Here is a 15,957-nt window from a genome sequence, read left to right on the forward strand (position 1 = left end):
TGCGTCCATAGCCCATGAAAGCCCTTCTCACTCCACTTCGGGATCCCTGCTGAGCTGTTGGCTTCCTGAGAGCCGGGCCCTGTCTGCCTTGGCCCTGGGTGGTCCTGGTGTGAACCGTGGTTGAATGAATTAGCGAGAGGCGGCGCGCTCTGTTCTCAGAGTGCACAGTCCCCCCGGGAGCGGGAGGCCGGGCTTGGGGCAGAGACGGGGCTGCGGTCTGGCCGGCCCCGAGCAGCCTCACTCTCCCTGGCCCTGGCTGGCTGGCGGACGCGCTGCTTGGGCCCCGGGGGCAGAGGCTGCCGCGGGAGCTGCGGGCTGACCAGTGACCCCCTACCCCGCCTCAGCCGTGCAGGAGGAGCGGCAGCGGGGCAAGGACCGGGGCGAGAGCGAGGTGGAGTCCAGCAGCAGCGCCAACGAGGACATGCCAGTGGAGAAGATCCTGGAGGCCGAGCTGGCCGTCGAGCCCAAGACCGAGACCTACGTGGAGGCGAACGTGGGGCTGAACCCCAGCTCGGTGAGCGCCCCCGCCCACGTCCATCTGCTCTGCTCTGGGGACGGAGGCCCTGGGAGCACGCCTGGGAGGGGGCCCTGTCATCACACCCCCGCCTGGAGGGGGACCCTGTCACCCCCCGTGCCCCTGCCCCTCCGTGAGGCTCTGCTGCCAGTCAGGTGGGCGAGTTTTCTGTTGTTGGGCTCAAAGCCCAGGACTTTACAGCTCCCTTCCAGCTTCCTGTTACCTCTGGCCCATCGTGCAGCCAGGCCTGTGGGCAGCACTGGGTGTCAGCATGATCTGTGTCTCCCGTGTGGGTTCAGGGCGGCCCTGGGGTCCCCCTGGCTTCTCCCCCTCCGTTCTGTCCCTGCCTCACGTGGCCCGGACGCCCCGCCCACTCCTGCCCCAGGGTCCTTGCTCGTGTGGTCTCCACCGTTCCTCCTCCGGCTTCAGCCTTGCCAAGTGTGCCTTCCTTGGGGAGCCCTTTCCCTCTCGACTGCCTTGTTCCCCCTTCATGGGGGCTCGGCGCCCTTGATGCTTGGGGGTCACGGCGCGGCGAGTGTGGTGGTTCGTTCTCCATCCTGGCCGTCGGACGGTCCCCCGTGCCCGGCTGCGGTCAGGGACAGGACCCTGCCGTCCCGTAGGTGCTTGTTCACGGCCCCCCAGTCTCAGAGCGTGGGGGTCGCATCCTGCCTGCAGTCTCAGGACACCCTGCTTCCTTGTCCCCCTGCGACGGAGCGCCCCAGGCTGCAGCCCCTCTCAGACCCCTACGCTGGCTGCCCCGCCGTGTTGCCTCTTGTGTGCAGTGACCACCCCACCCGCCGCCGGTTTGACTCTCGACAGTCCCTCTGGTCTGTGGCCCGACCCCACCCGATGGCTTCTCTAGTCCCAGTGGGGAGCCAGGGTGGCCGCAAGGGCCTCACGATTGAGCAGAAACCCTGAAGGAAAAGTCAGGGATCTACAGCCGTCTGCCAGGTTTTACTCTTGTCCAGTGAGGACACCATCTGGGAGGAAACGAGTCTGCCCTCTGCGCGCTCCGGGAATGCAGAACAGGCGGGCGATTTAGGGGACAGGTCGGTGGGCTGGCTGGTGGGGGCTCTGCCCTCCTGTGGCCGCTCCTGGTGGATTGGCCTGGGTCCCCCTCTGGGGCTGGCTCGTTCAGCCCCTTCCCCCAGACCAGGGACACCTGTCGGCCCCGGGGGAGCCTCAGGTCCCAGCCTGGGGGCCCCGCGGTCCCCTCCTAGGACAGGGAAGGCTCCGCCCTCTCCGGCAAGGGGCCAGAGCTCAGGAAACTGCTGTTGAATGAGGCCTGTTTTGTCTTTTTGTGGGAATGAGGCTCAGAGGATGGAGCCTGGTAGAGTTCAAGCTCCTCCCCCAGGGGAACCCGCTCCCTCCAGGCCAGCCCCGCGCCTCTGGTGCAGGTAACCTTTGCCCCCAGCTTATTAGATATGACCCGGCACCTGCCTCCGAGGCCCTGGCCTACTCCACTGGGCCTGCTCTGGGCCCCTTGGGGGCTCAGGGGGGGCTCCCGCTAGTGATTAGAGAAGGCCCGGCCTCTGGGGCTTCAGCCCAGGACTTGTTGGTCTTCCCCACGCCTTCTGCCCCGCTCAGTGCATCTCCCCGGACCCCCCGCCGTCAAGCTTGGCCTCCCAGCCATAGGCTGGAAGGGCTCGGAGCAAGGTCCCTGAGGACTGGAGCCTGGCCCCAGGCTCTGGCTCACTAGGTGCTGGGTGTGTCGCTTGGGTGAGCCAGGTTCCCGGTGCAGGCTAGCTCTGCTCGTGGCTGTGGTCATCTGGCGGCCGGGATGGGTGTGCAATGCCCAGAGGGTGTGCTGGGCTTGGGCACGTGGCGTCTGGGCGCCCCGAGTGCTGGGCTTCTGGTCAGTGCTCCTGGGTGGAGGCGGGAATGCTGTGGGGCTGGCCCCCTGGGGCCTCGGTGTGACGGTGACTCTGGGGGCGTCTGGGCGCTGGCACCTTCCACCCCCTTCCCCTGACTGGCCGTATGGCCTGGAAGCCGCTTCTCCCGCGGCCCCAGGTACTCCTTCTGCACGCCGGCCTCCGTGCCCCTCTGTCACAGGCCTCCCAAGAGAGCCCTCAGCAGGCCTTTCACGGCCGGATTGTTTAGACTGTGCGCCACGGGAGGGCACATGGTTTCTATCAGGGAAGCTCCTCCAGGCTCCCCACGCCGTCGGGGGTGGGGGGGGATGCCTGGCCCACGTGGTTCCTGGAATGAAGCGCTTACGCTTCCGCTGCCTGGGCCCCACCCCCCAGGGCCTGGCGAGTTCTCCGTCGGAGCCCCGTGGGCTGGAGCCTGCAGCCACTGACGCTGCCCGGGTTCCCCCGTTTGTGAGGATGACTGGGCGTCCCCTTCTGGCTAGGGGCTTCCCAGGTGGCTTAGTGGTAATGAATCCGCCTGCACTGCAGAAGACACGGGTTCGATCCCTGGGTCAGAAAGATGCCCTGGAGGAGGAAATGGCAACCCACTCCAGTGTTCTTGCCTGGAGATCCCACGGACAGAAGAGCCTGGTGGGCTACAGCCCATGGGGTCTCAAGAGTCAGACACGACTACATGACTGAGCACGCACGCACGCCCCTTCTGACCAGAACTTTCCGGAAGGGCTTCGGGTGCACCCTTGTGTGTTGCCACGTCCAAATTTGGGAGGAAGAACCACCACCAGAGGGGCTGGCACTGCCCATGCCCTCCCCATGCCTGGTCCGCAACACGAGGTCACCTGGCATCGGCCCAAGGACCGCGGTGGAGACCGAATGGGTCATGGCACGGTGACCTTTCTGTGGCTGCTGGACAAGTGACAGCAAACTGAGGGCCTAAAGCAGCACAGATCTCACTGCCTCACGCCCCTCGAGGCAAAGCCTGAGACCTGCGCCCTGGGCCAAGTCAGGGCGCTGGCAGGGCTGGCCCTCGCAGGCGTGCGGGTGGGGGCCGCGCCCGGCCTCCGCTCTGGAGGCGCCCCGGGCCCCGGCTCCGGCCCTTCTTCCGCGTCTGCCGGCAGCTCTTCCCTCCTTGACCTTGGCCTCGGCCCTCGTGTCCTCCCCCCCAGCAGGGGCTCTGTGATGACCCCGGGCCCACCCACACCTTCCAGGGTCACCTCCCATCAGAACCCTTCACTCTGCCGTGCTCGCCGATTCCTTTGTGCTGGGGTTCGGGGGCTGAGGTCGTGGGGGTCGTGGGGGCGTCGGTCAGCCCCCGCTGCTGCGTCGGGCGTGTGGGGGCCTGATCAGGGGCTCTGTTCAATGCACGGTGCTCACCACGGTGCCCCTCCCCAGCCCAACGACCCCGTCACCAACATCTGCCAAGCGGCTGACAAGCAGCTCTTCACACTGGTGGAGTGGGCCAAGCGGATCCCGCACTTCTCCGAGCTGCCCCTGGACGACCAGGTCATCCTGCTGCGAGCAGGTGAGCGGCCGGCCGGGTGGGGGCGGGGCGAGGGGTGGGCAGGGGCGGTGGGCGGGGCCTGAGGGGGCGGGCCTTGTGGGGGGCGGGGCGAGGGGCGGGGCCCTGCTCATGCTCAGTGGGGTCCTAGAGGCACGGGGCACGGGGCATAGGGAGCGGGGTGGGGGGCTCTGCTGGGGAAGGGCCGGGGGGCGGCTGGGGATGGGGCCTCAGAGGAGGGCAGTCTTGCTGGGGGCCCGGTTCTGCCCCTTGATGAGGTCTCCTCCTCAGCCTCCTGAGCCCTGGTGTCTGGCCGGCGGGTGTCGGTCCACGATGGCCCAGGGGTGGGGGAGACGGTCCCTGGAAGAGCTTTCACTCTGACTGGGGCACAAACTCCAACCCCAGAGCCGACAGGAAAAGATGCCGACCTGCGGGGTGGGGCGGGGCCCTGGGTCCTCATGCTGAGCGGGCAGCCCCTTTGTCTCCCGGGCTCTCAGTTTTCCTCTGTGTTAAGTGAGGCCGATACTAGCTTCGTGGGGTTGAGTCATGATTGAACAGGATCACCGTTGTGACACGGTCACAGCCACCAGCCCGGAGCCTTTGGGGCACCGGTGACGGTCACAGCCACCACTGCCGAGTGCTCTGTGGGCTCCGGGCTGGGGTCTGAGACGGTCGCTAGCGACGCTCCAGAGACGGCTCGCGCGGCCGGTTTGCAGGAGCGCATGCGCACGGGGTCTTTTCTCTGCCCTCCCCCAGCCCTGCGCCCACGCCGCGTGTGCCAGGGACTCTCAGAGAGAGAGTGGCAGTCCCCCTTTGGCTCCAACACTCCTGGGTTCCATCATTTACTGTTTTGTGGCACCCCCAAAACGTCAGCTCTGGGAGTCTGCGTTGGGGGCTGCCCAAGAGGGTCTGGGGGCTCCCTCGCACTCTTTGGCAGCAGCGGCGTACAGAGAGGGACTTCCCGGGCACCTGAGTATGGAGGGCCCGGGTGAAGTAGCTGCAGGAGCTGCTCTGTGCGGGACTTTAGGGTCAGTGCTCGGGAACCGCCCTTCTGTGGCAGGGTCATGGGCTCGGGGTTCCATGGAGGCCCTGCCTCGAGAGGGTGCGAGCTGCCTCCGGGGGGCCCGGTGGGGGCCGGGGCGGGGCGGGGTGGGGTGGGGCAGGGCCCCGGAGCCCTGCAGGTGGACGAGTCCCTGCTCCTGCTCAGTGGGGGGGGTGGTCCTAGGGGCGAGGAGGTGGGCGGGGCCTGGAGACCACGGTGACCCTGTGCCCCGCCCCTGCAGGCTGGAACGAGCTGCTCATCGCCTCCTTCTCGCACCGCTCCATCGCCGTGAAGGACGGCATCCTCCTGGCCACCGGGCTGCACGTACATCGCAACAGCGCCCACAGCGCAGGCGTGGGCGCCATTTTCGACAGGTGGGGGCCCCGCGTGGCCTTGTGCTGTGCACGGAGGTTACGCTTGTGGAGACAGCAGAAGGGCCCCAGGACTAAGTCCCGGGTGGCTCAGAGGGTAAAGTGTATGCCCGCAGCACGGGAGACCCGGGTTCGATCCCTGGGTCGGTAAGATCCCCTGGAGAAGGGAATGGCAACCCACTGCAGTATTCTTGCCTGGAGAATCCCATGGACGGAGGAGCCTGGTGGGCTACAGTCCATGGGGTCGCTAAGAGTCGGACACAACTAAGCAACTTCCCTAAGATTAAAATCCCCGGGGCCACCCGTGTACCCCAGCTCCCACTGTGGTGTCCTTCCCTCCACATCCGCGTGTGTGAAGGAAAGCGGCCCCATCTTTAAAGCAGAAGTAGTCGGTGGTACTGTTCTGTGGGAGCCGGCGAGGACTCCTCTGACGTGTTGTGGTTCCATGAACCTGCGTGTGGCCTGGCCCTGGGCACATGGCCACGTCCCAGCACCACTCTGGGCCTGTCCCCGGCAGGGACACTGCTCTCTGCTCCCGCCTCTCTCGGCACACACCCAGGCGGCCGGTGCTGGGCGGTGGTCAGGCGACTTTTCTCAGGCTCCCAAATCACGACTCATCCCGTCTCCACCTGCAGGGTCACTGGGATGCCTGTTCCCATCCCTGGCTGGCTTTGCCTGTGAGCCCAGGTCAGAGACCTGGGCCTTCTGGGGACTGGGGTGTCAGGTCAGCCAGCCAGAGCTGAAGGGGCTGGGGAGGGCCGTGGAGGGGGGGTCCCTTGGGCAGGGGGAGCTTCAGCACAGGGTGAGTGGACCCCAGGGAGGGGAGGCAATGGGCGGGGTCCCAGGTGAGCCCCTGAGTGAAGAGAGTCGCTCAGTCGTGTCTGACTCTGTGACTCCATGGACTGTATATGGTCTATGGAATTCTCCAGGCCAGAATACTGGAGTGGGGAGCCTTTCTCTTCTCCAGGAATCTTCCCAGCCCAGGGATTGAACCCAGGTCTCCCACGTTGCAGGTGGATTCTTTTCCAACTGAGCCACTGGGGAAGCCTGAGTCCCTGAGTACAAGAGCCTTACAGTGGGCGGGGGGGAGCAGCAGAGACCCCTACTGTAGCCCCCTGGGGATAAATGCGGGAGCGTGCTGCCACGTGGGACGGCGCAGGAAGAACGGGGGCGGCTCCTGACTGCTCCACCCCACCCGCCTGCACCAGGCGCCCTGGGCAGGCCCTGATGCAGACAGTGTAGGCCGTGTCTTTGTTCAGTAAACTCGGAGAGGGGGCTGTGGGGTGCTGGGTTTATTGCTTATATGCTTAGCTGCTCAGCTGTGTCCGACTCTGTGCAACCCCATGGACTGTAGCCCACCAGGCTCCCCTGTCTGTGGGGTTCTCCAGGCAGGAATACTGGAGTGGGTTGCCATTTCCTTCTCCAGAGGATCGTATTGCTCACAGATGGCTTCTTTAGCAAGCCCGTCCCTCCCCGGCCTTGTGCCCAGCTGACAGCTCCGGGGGCCCAGGTGCTCAGGAGGTGCCTGGTGATGGGAAGTGGCACGGAGCCCCCTCTGGCAGCGAGCCAGGAGCAGGGAAGCCAGGAGCTGGGGAGGTGCCTTTGCGCAGATGTAGGGAGTAGCAGGGGTGTGCGTCCGGGCCTTGGCCTGCTCTGCAGCCAAGCGGGGACGTGTGCCAGTGGACTTCGTCCCCGACGTCCAGAACCCTGGCTCACCCTGCTGTCACGCGGTGCCCCTCTAGTCTCCGGGTTCCTGGAATAAAATCCCACAACACTGAGCTCCTGGAGCTGGAGGAGAGGAGCCCCCCTCCCCGCTCGGGGCCGGAGGGGACTGGCTGGGCGCAGGGACTGTCCTACCCGGTCTGAATCGCCTTACCCTTCTCAGCTGCCCTCCAGGCCTGCACGGAGTTGTTTCTGGGGGGCCCCGGGAAGGGCACGGTCTGGCTTGGATGTTGATGTTTGCCTGCCCTCCTCCCCCCACGCACACAGGGTGCTGACGGAGCTGGTGTCCAAGATGCGGGACATGCAGATGGACAAGACAGAGCTGGGCTGCCTGCGCGCCATCGTCCTCTTCAACCCCGGTACTGCCTGCCATCCAGGCCTGGTGTCCGTCCCCCCAGGGGCCAAGGCCTCGGGGCGCCCACCGCAGCCCCACAGCCCACTGATAGGGCGGTGTCGGCCCCCTGCCCCTCCTCTGAGCCTGCCTGTCTCCCTTGCGATGGGCTCTGCTGCCAGAGCTGCCAGAGATTTGGAGCCCCGCTGCTCTGGGGGTGCTGGGGGATACCGGGGCAGGGGTGGGTTCTGAGGGCTTCTTGGGGAAGTGCTGGCGGTGGGAGGGCGGGGCAGCGGCAGGGCTTATGAGTCCTTACCCTCCGTCGGCTCCAGTGCTGAGGGTCAGGCTGGGGTGAAGATGGGGTCCCCTAGTGGGGACAGCCCATTTCCAGGGGCATTTGTCCCCAGGCCTGTGCGTGAGCCCACGACCCTGGCAACACAGCCCTGCCCAGCAGGGTCCCCCTTGAAGTCGAGCGTGACTTGGCTGCCAGCACTGCTTTACCTGCTGGGGCCCAGACTTGGGATTGCCAGGGGCAGGAGGGAGGTGGCCAGAGCTGGCACAGGCCCAGGTGTAGGGGGACCGGGGGCCCAGCTGCAGAGGAGTCTGCATTTCCCGAGGTGCCCAGGACCCCAGGCCACTGTGGCATTCACGCTGGGCACGGTGCCCCTGCTGGCATGTCAGACAGCCGGGGCAGGGCTGGTGTAGGGGCCCCTGGCCTAGGGCTCAGAGGCCACCCAAGAGCAGGCCTGTCCCCAGGGCTTCCCTGGCTTCAGATGGGCAGCAGGGGGGCTCCAGCCTCTGCCCCCTAAACCATCAGGGTGGACCATGCCTGTCTGGGGCCGCACTCAGGGCGGGGACCCGAATCCCAGTGCCCAAAGGGGGCTGCTGTTGGGGGTCAGTGGGGAGAGGCTTGTCGGGTGTCAGTTTGCGGGGTGACTTTGGAGACGAAGGAGCAGAGAGGGGCTTAGCTTTGCCCGACTGGGGAGCTCTCACTGCCTCAGGGAGGCCTGTGACTGCTGCCCAGATGACCCAGGGCAGCCCGTGCGCCTCAGTCCTCACCCCTGGGCCCTGGGGTTTTGGTGGCCCTGGTCCCAGGCATCTCTGTCCACAGGCAGAGCCCCTTCCAGACCAGGCTCCTGCTGCCAGGGTCCCAGGGCTCAGGGTGGCTTCAGCCCCCACAGCGTGGGTTTGGCTGTTTCAGACAGGAGGAGGTCTGGAGCCTACATTGGCTCAGAGGGGCTGAGACCCAGTGCACTGAGGCCTCTGGAGGTGACGCGGTTGCTGTGGTAACCAGGGGTGGGGGAAGCAGGCCTGTCCCACCCTCCTGATGAGGTAGTGGGGTGGCGAGAGGTTAGGGGATGGGCCCAAGGTCGAGTGGCCAGCATGCAGCAGGCAGGGTGCATGCACGGGGCCGCCTCATCCAGGCCGGGGCTCTGGGTCCCCGCTTCCCGGGGCCGGGCTCTGACCTGTGGCCCCTTCTCCCCTGCAGACTCCAAGGGGCTCTCAAACCCAGCCGAGGTGGAGGCGCTTCGCGAGAAGGTCTATGCGTCCCTGGAGGCGTACTGCAAACACAAGTACCCCGAGCAGCCAGGAAGGTGGGCCTTGGGGGCTGCGGCAGGCCCGCCCCAGCCCTTCAGACACTCCTGTGGGTTAGAGGGCAGCTGCCCTCCCCCACCCAGGGCAGCGGGGGACCCAGGCACTCTTCCGCCCCAGCAGGCGCGCACTCACCGTTCCCTGTAGCCCCACCAGACAGATGGGCCCTGTGCTGGCACACAGTAGGCACGCGTGGCTCTAGAGCGGGTAAACCAAGGCGGTGCTTTCCTCTGCCGGCCAGAGGAAACCACTCGAGGCAGGGCTCTGCTGTGCTCGCCCCGGCAGGGACGAAAGCCAGCACATAGTAGGTGCTTTACAAACGTGTGTGGAACAGATGGCTGTGATCTGAGCGCAGTCTGCCTGGCTCTCTCCCTGCTGACTGTGGGCCTGGGAGGGCTGGCCTTGCCTCCTTGCCGGGTCCCCCGAGCCGGGCGCGCAGTGGGTTTCTGGGAGAAGGTGCCTGCAGACCAGCTGTCCAGGTTCCTGCCTCCTCTCTTCCTGGACCGGCCTCTGTCTGCCCGGAGCGGGTGGGGCCCCAGGGCCCCAGGCCTGGCTCTGCCCTCGCCCGCCCCGCCAGCCGGCACACACACGGTTAAGTGTCTGACCAGCCTCATCTGGTTTAAAGTGAAACTTCCCGGAGGAGGGGTGGCAGGCCCGCCTGTTTTTCCTGGCTCCCCGCCCTGGCCCATCTCGCCAGCTCAGCAGAAAACAGCGCGTTCTTTGGCCCCGCTCCAGCCTCTGAGCTGCGTTTTTGCCTTTAAAATGTGGGTTGTGTTGCAGCCAAGCCCGGGGCTTTCCCCCTGAAATAAGACATTGTTAATAATTAGTGAGGTCCCAGGGTCCCCCGAGGGTCGTGTGGAGAAGGCCTGGAAGCACCCGGGGTGGGGACTGGGGTCCGGGGAGGGGTGGATGTGGATGTCCGGGTGGGGCATTGGGCCCTGTCCCCACACAGCAGCTGTCCTTGGCACAGAGTGCAGGAGCCTGGCGTCCCTGATCCAGGCGCCCCCCCCCCCCCACCAAAGTCTCCCCTGCTCCTCCGCTGCCCAGTGTCCTTCCCAGAGACTCTGCAGTGGGGCAGGCGCAGCCCGAGGAGCCCCTCCCCCTCCCTGCACCCGCCCTGTTCGAGGTCGGGCTGCTGTGCTGCAGCTCTTTCCGGGCGAGGTGGGTGCTGGCGTGAGTCCCCCTGGAGGCCTCTTGGAGTTCAGACTTGACCCCCAGCTCAGGAGCAACTTCATCCCGAGAGGGGGTTGCCCGGCGGCCAGGGGCTTTGCTGGTGCTCAGATCTGCCGTCAGAGCCCTTCTTCCCGTGTAAAATCCTGCTGCGACTCCTGCTGCCCTTGGAGAAAGCCTGCCGCGCCTTTTAACGTCCCCCTCGAAGCCCTGATCACCCCGCCCCTGCCCGGCCACTGGCCCTTTATCCTGAATCTCTGCCCTGGGGGTGTCCTCTTGGGGGTCTTCTGCCCCTGGGCCCTGGCCCCACTCTGCGTCCATCCTCTGCCTGAGAGACCCCTCCCCGTTCAAGGGCCCCGGCTCAGGCAGGTCCCCTGCCGTGGCAGCCTCGGGGGCTGGGGCGGTGAGACGGTCAGGCCACGGGGCCCGGGTGGGGGAGCGCGGCGGGCGCTCACGCGGCTTCATCCGCAGGTTCGCCAAGCTGCTGCTGCGCCTGCCCGCTCTGCGCTCCATTGGCCTCAAGTGCCTGGAGCACCTCTTCTTCTTCAAGCTCATCGGGGACACGCCCATCGACACCTTCCTCATGGAGATGCTGGAGGCCCCGCACCAGATGACTTAGGCCCGCGGTTCCGGCCCGCCCCGCCCTCTGCCCGCGGGCCCTGGGGGCGTGGCCCGCCTGGCCCTGGGGGCGTGGCCCGCCGCTGCTGAGCCTGTGCTGCAGGCCGCCCTCCTCGTTTTCCACACGACTCGTCTGGACCCGGCAGCGGGCATCCCGGGGCGGCCGCCGGAGCGGCAGGAGCCGGTGTGAGCCCCGGGAGGGGGGAACCCGGGCGGGCTCACGGGGTACACGCCTCCGCCCCTGGAGCCGCAGCGTTCAGAGGGCGGCTGGGCTCCCGTCACGCTCTGTGGTCGCTGGGTTTGGAAGTCTCCCGTGCGAGGTCTTCTGTTTGCAAGGATCCCTCTGCCTCCGGTGTTGGCTGGCGCCCTGCCTGCCCAGCTTCACCCGCGACTGGGAGGAGGGGACAGGTGGGGGAGCTGCCAAAGACCCCCCCCAACCCGCCTCCCGGGAGGACGGGAGGGGCTCTGGTCCCTTAGAGTGAAGGGTGAGCAGCCCCTTTTTCCAAAGATGGCCTTCAACCTGCTCCCCAGGCCGGTCAGATTGGGAGCCGACCTCTGCCCTGGGTTTGGGGGTGACTTAAGGCTGCAGGGACACCCGCGCACCCCACCCCACCTGCGTGCTGTCTTTGCATTGTCCTGGTTTCAGCTCCTGTCCCATGTGGTCCTGTCCAGGCCGCCTCCAAACCTTCCAGCCTGTGCAGAGGGCTGAGGCTGGCCCCCACTCCTGCAGGGCGCGCCTGATCTCTAGTGGACCGGAGGCCTGCTGCCCACCCAGGAGGCCCACGGTGACGGGCGGGGAAGAGGGTCCTCGGTCGGCCGTGCACACTGAGGGAGACCAGCGGGGTCCAGAAGCTGGCGGGACCTGTGGGCACTCCGCTGCGGGGAGCGGACAGCTGGCCGGGGCCTGCAGCACTCTGGGCAGGGAGGCCCCTTGGGTGGCAGGCGTCTCATGGGCCCCTGAGGTGGGGAGCGGCCGAGTGTCAGCACCCTGGGATGGGGCTGTCGTCGTGTGTCCGTCCGCACCCTCTCTGGTCAGGGTCCCGCCCGGCCCGGCAGGCCCAGCGTCCTGGGCTGGGTCTCTCAGGGTGAAGGCCTCTGCACCGTCGTGCGCTCCCTCCGGTCCGTTTTTCTGTCTCACGCCCCGAAACCCAGCGTTTGTCGGCTGGGGGAGCCGGAACTGGGTGCGTGGGGTCCTGCTGCCCCCGTCAGCGGCCCCGGAGCAGGAGTGGGGGTCGGCGTTGTGGCTGCTCCCCCAAGCCTGTCTCCCCGTGGGGGGGTGCGGGGGTGCCCCCGAGGCTGGGTGAGGACAGGCCGGCCTCCCGGCCTCTGTGGGGAAGAGGGTGTCCATTCTTTGCCCTCCAGGGTCCAGCCCAGGCTGAGCGTGAGGCATCTGGGCCAACTGTGTGGAGGACGCCACCGACATCTCCTTTCTCTGGGGCCCCCCCCATTCCCGCCCCCAGGAGATGCGTCCCCAGCCACCGCGGCACCTGCCCCATCCGCCCTCTGCGGCAGAGGTGGGGCGAGCCGGGGCCTGCCCAGTGCCCCCGGAAGTCTTGGCCGCCTTTGGGGGCGTGGTGGTGTCAGCAGAGTGAAGCAGGCACCCTGGTGGTCCTCCCTCTGGGGTACCCCTGGTGGTGGGTTTGTAGGTCTGCCCCCCACCCCACACCCAGTGCCTTCTGCAGCTGGACACACCCCGTCCACGCCCAGCCCGCCCCGCTGCCCTGGACCACTCTGGAGCCCAGGAGGGGGCCCTGTGGGGTCTGGCCTCGGGGTCCCCCGGCTGCCCTACCCCAAGCCAGAAGCCCCCGGCATCCCCTCCCCCGGCCTGCTGCGTCACCAGGCCCATGGCGTACTGGGGCCGAGCCCCCCTTCTTCTCCTCGGGCGCTGTCATCGTAACGTCCTTGCTGTGTTTGAAAAGGTGATGGTGGGGAAATGGCACATTATTCAGTAGGTAGACATTTTCTTTAACCAGACCTTCAGTAGACCAATCTGGTTCAATTAAGGTGATTTTTTTGGTAATTATTATTTTGGTGGGACAGTCTTTAATTTTCTAAAGATAGCACTAACGTCAGCTCGTTGGCCATCCTGTGCCGTCCCCACTCACTGGATGCTTCCGGCACGCCCCCCCTTGCCCAGCATCACCTCCCCCTCGGTCATCAGGCGGGGCTCCCGAGGCCGAGGAATGAAGACGACTGTGTCTCAGGTTCGGAAGTTGTTGGCCAGGCCAGCCTCTGGCTTGTCCCCCACTGGGCGTTTCCTTGGAAGCTGGCCTGCTCGGGGACGTCCGTGCAGAGGGCACCCGCGTCAGCCGCTGGCCCTCATCCCCCCGGGGGGAGGACGGCCCCCGGCCCTGGGCGTCCCAGGAGGGTTTGGGCTGGCAGACCCCCCCCGGGGCAAGTGCTGGAGACCACGCCGCACTCCCTGCTCCGCGGAGGCCCTGGTTGGGCCCAGCCGGAACGTCCAGCCAGAGCGTGATGGGCTGATGTTGCTCCCGCCGTGGAATTTGGTCCCTGCCCACGCAGGTGTGTGTGGACAACACCCGCGCTGTAGAGACCCCGTGTGCACAGACCTGCTCTCCATCCACAGACACACAGACCAGTTACCAGCGTTTTCTGTTTATTTTTAATCAAGACTCCCCCCGACCCCATTTTCCTATAAATTTGCTTGTTGTAAGCAAGTATGTAAGGACCCCTTCTTTGGTGAAATCCGGGTTCGAATGAATACCTTGAGGCAAGGAGACGCATCTATTTTAAGATGCCCTGGAGCAAACAGCTTTAGCCGTTGCCAGTCCTTAGCAATGCCTTAGCCGGGACGTGTAGCTCACAGAGATGACATACAGAGAAAAAGAGGAGACATTTAAAGCATCGGGAAAGGTAGAAAAAAAATCTATTTTTGTACAAATGTAATTTTATCCCTCATGTATAACTCGGAGGATGTGGCGGGGAGGGGGGCTTGTGTTTCTGCTTCTAGAGGTGGAGGCTCTCTGAGTCGACGTCGGGACTTCAGAGGGGCGTGCGGGCCTCGGACAGCACTGCTGCAGGCGGGAAGCTGGGCCCGGAACTCTCGAGGGTTCTCCTCCCCTTCCGAGTAACGCTCACGCCTCGCTCTGCGCCCTCCCCGTGGCCAGCTGGCCTTCCCGGGACTGACTGTGAAATTACTTCCCCACACGGACTGTTCTCAAAACATCGCAGCCGCAGGTGCCGGGCGAACAATGGTGTCAGAATTGTGGAGAAGAGACTCGGAGCAAAACGTGAGAGGAGAAACAAGCAAAACATGAGCGTTTAAAAACACCCCCTCAGCTTGCCTTTGTTCGGGGGGCTTTCCTGTCCGGGGCTGGAAGCCAACCGCGCGGGGGGCTTCGGTTGCCCTGGAGGGGGCGGGCCTGCTGCCTTCACCCCGCCCCCCGAGGGCCACAGCAGGCGCCCCAGCTGCCCTCCGACTGTGGCGGCCAGGTGCCGGCAGCAGGACCCTGACCTGGGGCTGCTGGGCCTGTCCTCCTCCTGGGTCTGCTCTGCATCTCAGGGCTCTTGGGTGACTCACCCCCTCCGTGCCTGGGCTCCGTCCAGAAGCCCCCCAAGATGGGCGCCCTCGGCCCTCTCGGGGCTTGGCGTGGGCTGAGCTCGGCCCTTGGGTCCGCATCAGCCCGGACGGGGGGGAGGTTCGCATGGCCCCAGGATGAGTGATGTCATCCGGCTTCCCCATTAACGAGCAGGTAGTGGTACCCACCTGCTCCCACTTGTCTCCATGCCGTCTGGGGGCTAGACGGGGCCTGGCCGCAGCGTGCCTGCGGTGCCCGAACCCTCTCCTGCACCTCCGTCCAGCCGGCACCGTTTTGGGGCCCAGGGCATCCTGGGGCTGGAAGCCCTGAGGCCCACAGCCCTGCCCGGTGGCACCGGACACGTTGTACTGAGGACCGAGGTGGCTCCCGGGGGCGGGCGTGAACCTGATGATGAGTCCTGAGGCCCGAGAGCCAGGCCCCCCAGAAGACTCGCTGTACGTGGGCGTACAGTGCGCGTGGGACTTGCATGTTTACACACATACAAACATGCCCCTGCACGTGTGACGTGCACGGCCTCACCAGAACTCAGCTGTCCCGGCCCTGGCTGGCTGCAGGCGGTGCCCGAGGTGCTGACACCCAGCCCCCACGGCCTGCTGCCCGCGACAGCCTCCCGGGAGTCAGGCGTGGCCTTGCCCACGAAGCTCAGCCTGTACCTCCTGGAAGGGTGGGCACAGGAGACAGACCCCCACGAACCTCTGCGACCAGCCCATTCTGGTTTCCTGTCATAAAAATTCAAACATAACCACTGTGGGGACCCCTTCTGGTCTAGGAAGTGTAGTCAGCCCCAGGGGCCTGGAGAACCAGACGGTCGCCTCGCCAGTGAGGGACCCTGGCCCAGGGGATCCCTGGCCGTTGACCCCAGCCTCAGCAGGCCCTGGCCCAGCTCTGGACACAGTCTCCATGCGCAGACCCTGCAGGGGCGTCTGGCAGGAGTAAGTGGACCCCGAGGAGGGCTGCCTCTGATGGCTGCACGGCCTGAGGGGCTGTTGGAGTCTCTGGGGAAGACCAGGGCAGGGCCATGGCTGAGACGACCTCCCCAGGCTGAGGGACCCCCGCACATTGTCCAGGATGCAGGCCTGAGGGAGCACCCCTCGGCTGGAGCGCCGATCCTGGAAGAGCAGAGCAGAGGAGCCAGTGGGCAGGGGTCCGAGAGGAGGAGTCTGGGGCGCAGGGCTCACACCCGACCTCTTGCCAAGCGCTGTGCCCCTGGAGGGCCCCAGTCACGCGGAGGCCCTGAGCTGCCACGGCCACTGCCGGGCGATCTGGCTCCTGGCCCCCCTGCTGCCTCAGTTGCCATGGTGACCCCGGCCCAGGGCAGTCCCCCTGGACCACAGATGCTGGGCTTGATAAGTTTATCTGCCTCAGGATCCGGTGGTGACAGGCTGAGTGAGCAGAGCTAGGGAACCTCAGAGGCGAGGTTGGGCGTTTGGACGGGACTGTGCAAGGCATCCCCGTATGGCAGGTTCCAAGCTGGGTGCTGGGGCCCGGTGACAGGAGAGAGCCGGCCCTGCTGTCGCCAGGCAAGCAGTGTGGTTGGAGAAAGGGCCTGTGTGGGAAGTGGAGGGAGTCCTAGGAAGATGGGGTGAGCCCCCAGAGAGGCCCCGACACCCAGCAGGGGACGCAGAGGACAGAAGAAGTGGGGGGTCATCACTGGGCCTGAGCCCGGCAGC

The 15,957-nt window shown here is 66.1% G+C and overlaps 1 protein-coding gene across 4 annotated transcripts in view; it reads left to right on the forward strand.

Annotated features, from left to right (window-relative positions):
• Positions 1 to 14,018, forward strand: part of RXRA (retinoid X receptor alpha) — a 93,105-nt gene extending 79,087 nt beyond the window's left edge. For all 4 annotated transcript variants that reach the window (XM_061434152.1, XM_061434154.1, XM_061434153.1 and 1 more), the window contains exons 5-10: positions 345 to 514; positions 3,775 to 3,904; positions 5,164 to 5,296; positions 7,283 to 7,374; positions 8,836 to 8,941; positions 10,581 to 14,018. In XM_061434152.1, the coding sequence (XP_061290136.1) occupies positions 345 to 514; positions 3,775 to 3,904; positions 5,164 to 5,296; positions 7,283 to 7,374; positions 8,836 to 8,941; positions 10,581 to 10,728 (779 nt within the window). In that variant the 3' untranslated portion in view covers positions 10,729 to 14,018. The remainder of the gene's footprint in view (positions 1 to 344; positions 515 to 3,774; positions 3,905 to 5,163; positions 5,297 to 7,282; positions 7,375 to 8,835; positions 8,942 to 10,580) is intronic.
• The last annotated feature ends 1,939 nt before the right edge of the window (positions 14,019 to 15,957 follow it).

The sequence above is a fragment of the Bos javanicus genome, chromosome 11 (genome assembly GCF_032452875.1).
Source record: "Bos javanicus breed banteng chromosome 11, ARS-OSU_banteng_1.0, whole genome shotgun sequence".
NCBI classification, from domain to species: domain Eukaryota; kingdom Metazoa; phylum Chordata; class Mammalia; order Artiodactyla; family Bovidae; genus Bos; species Bos javanicus.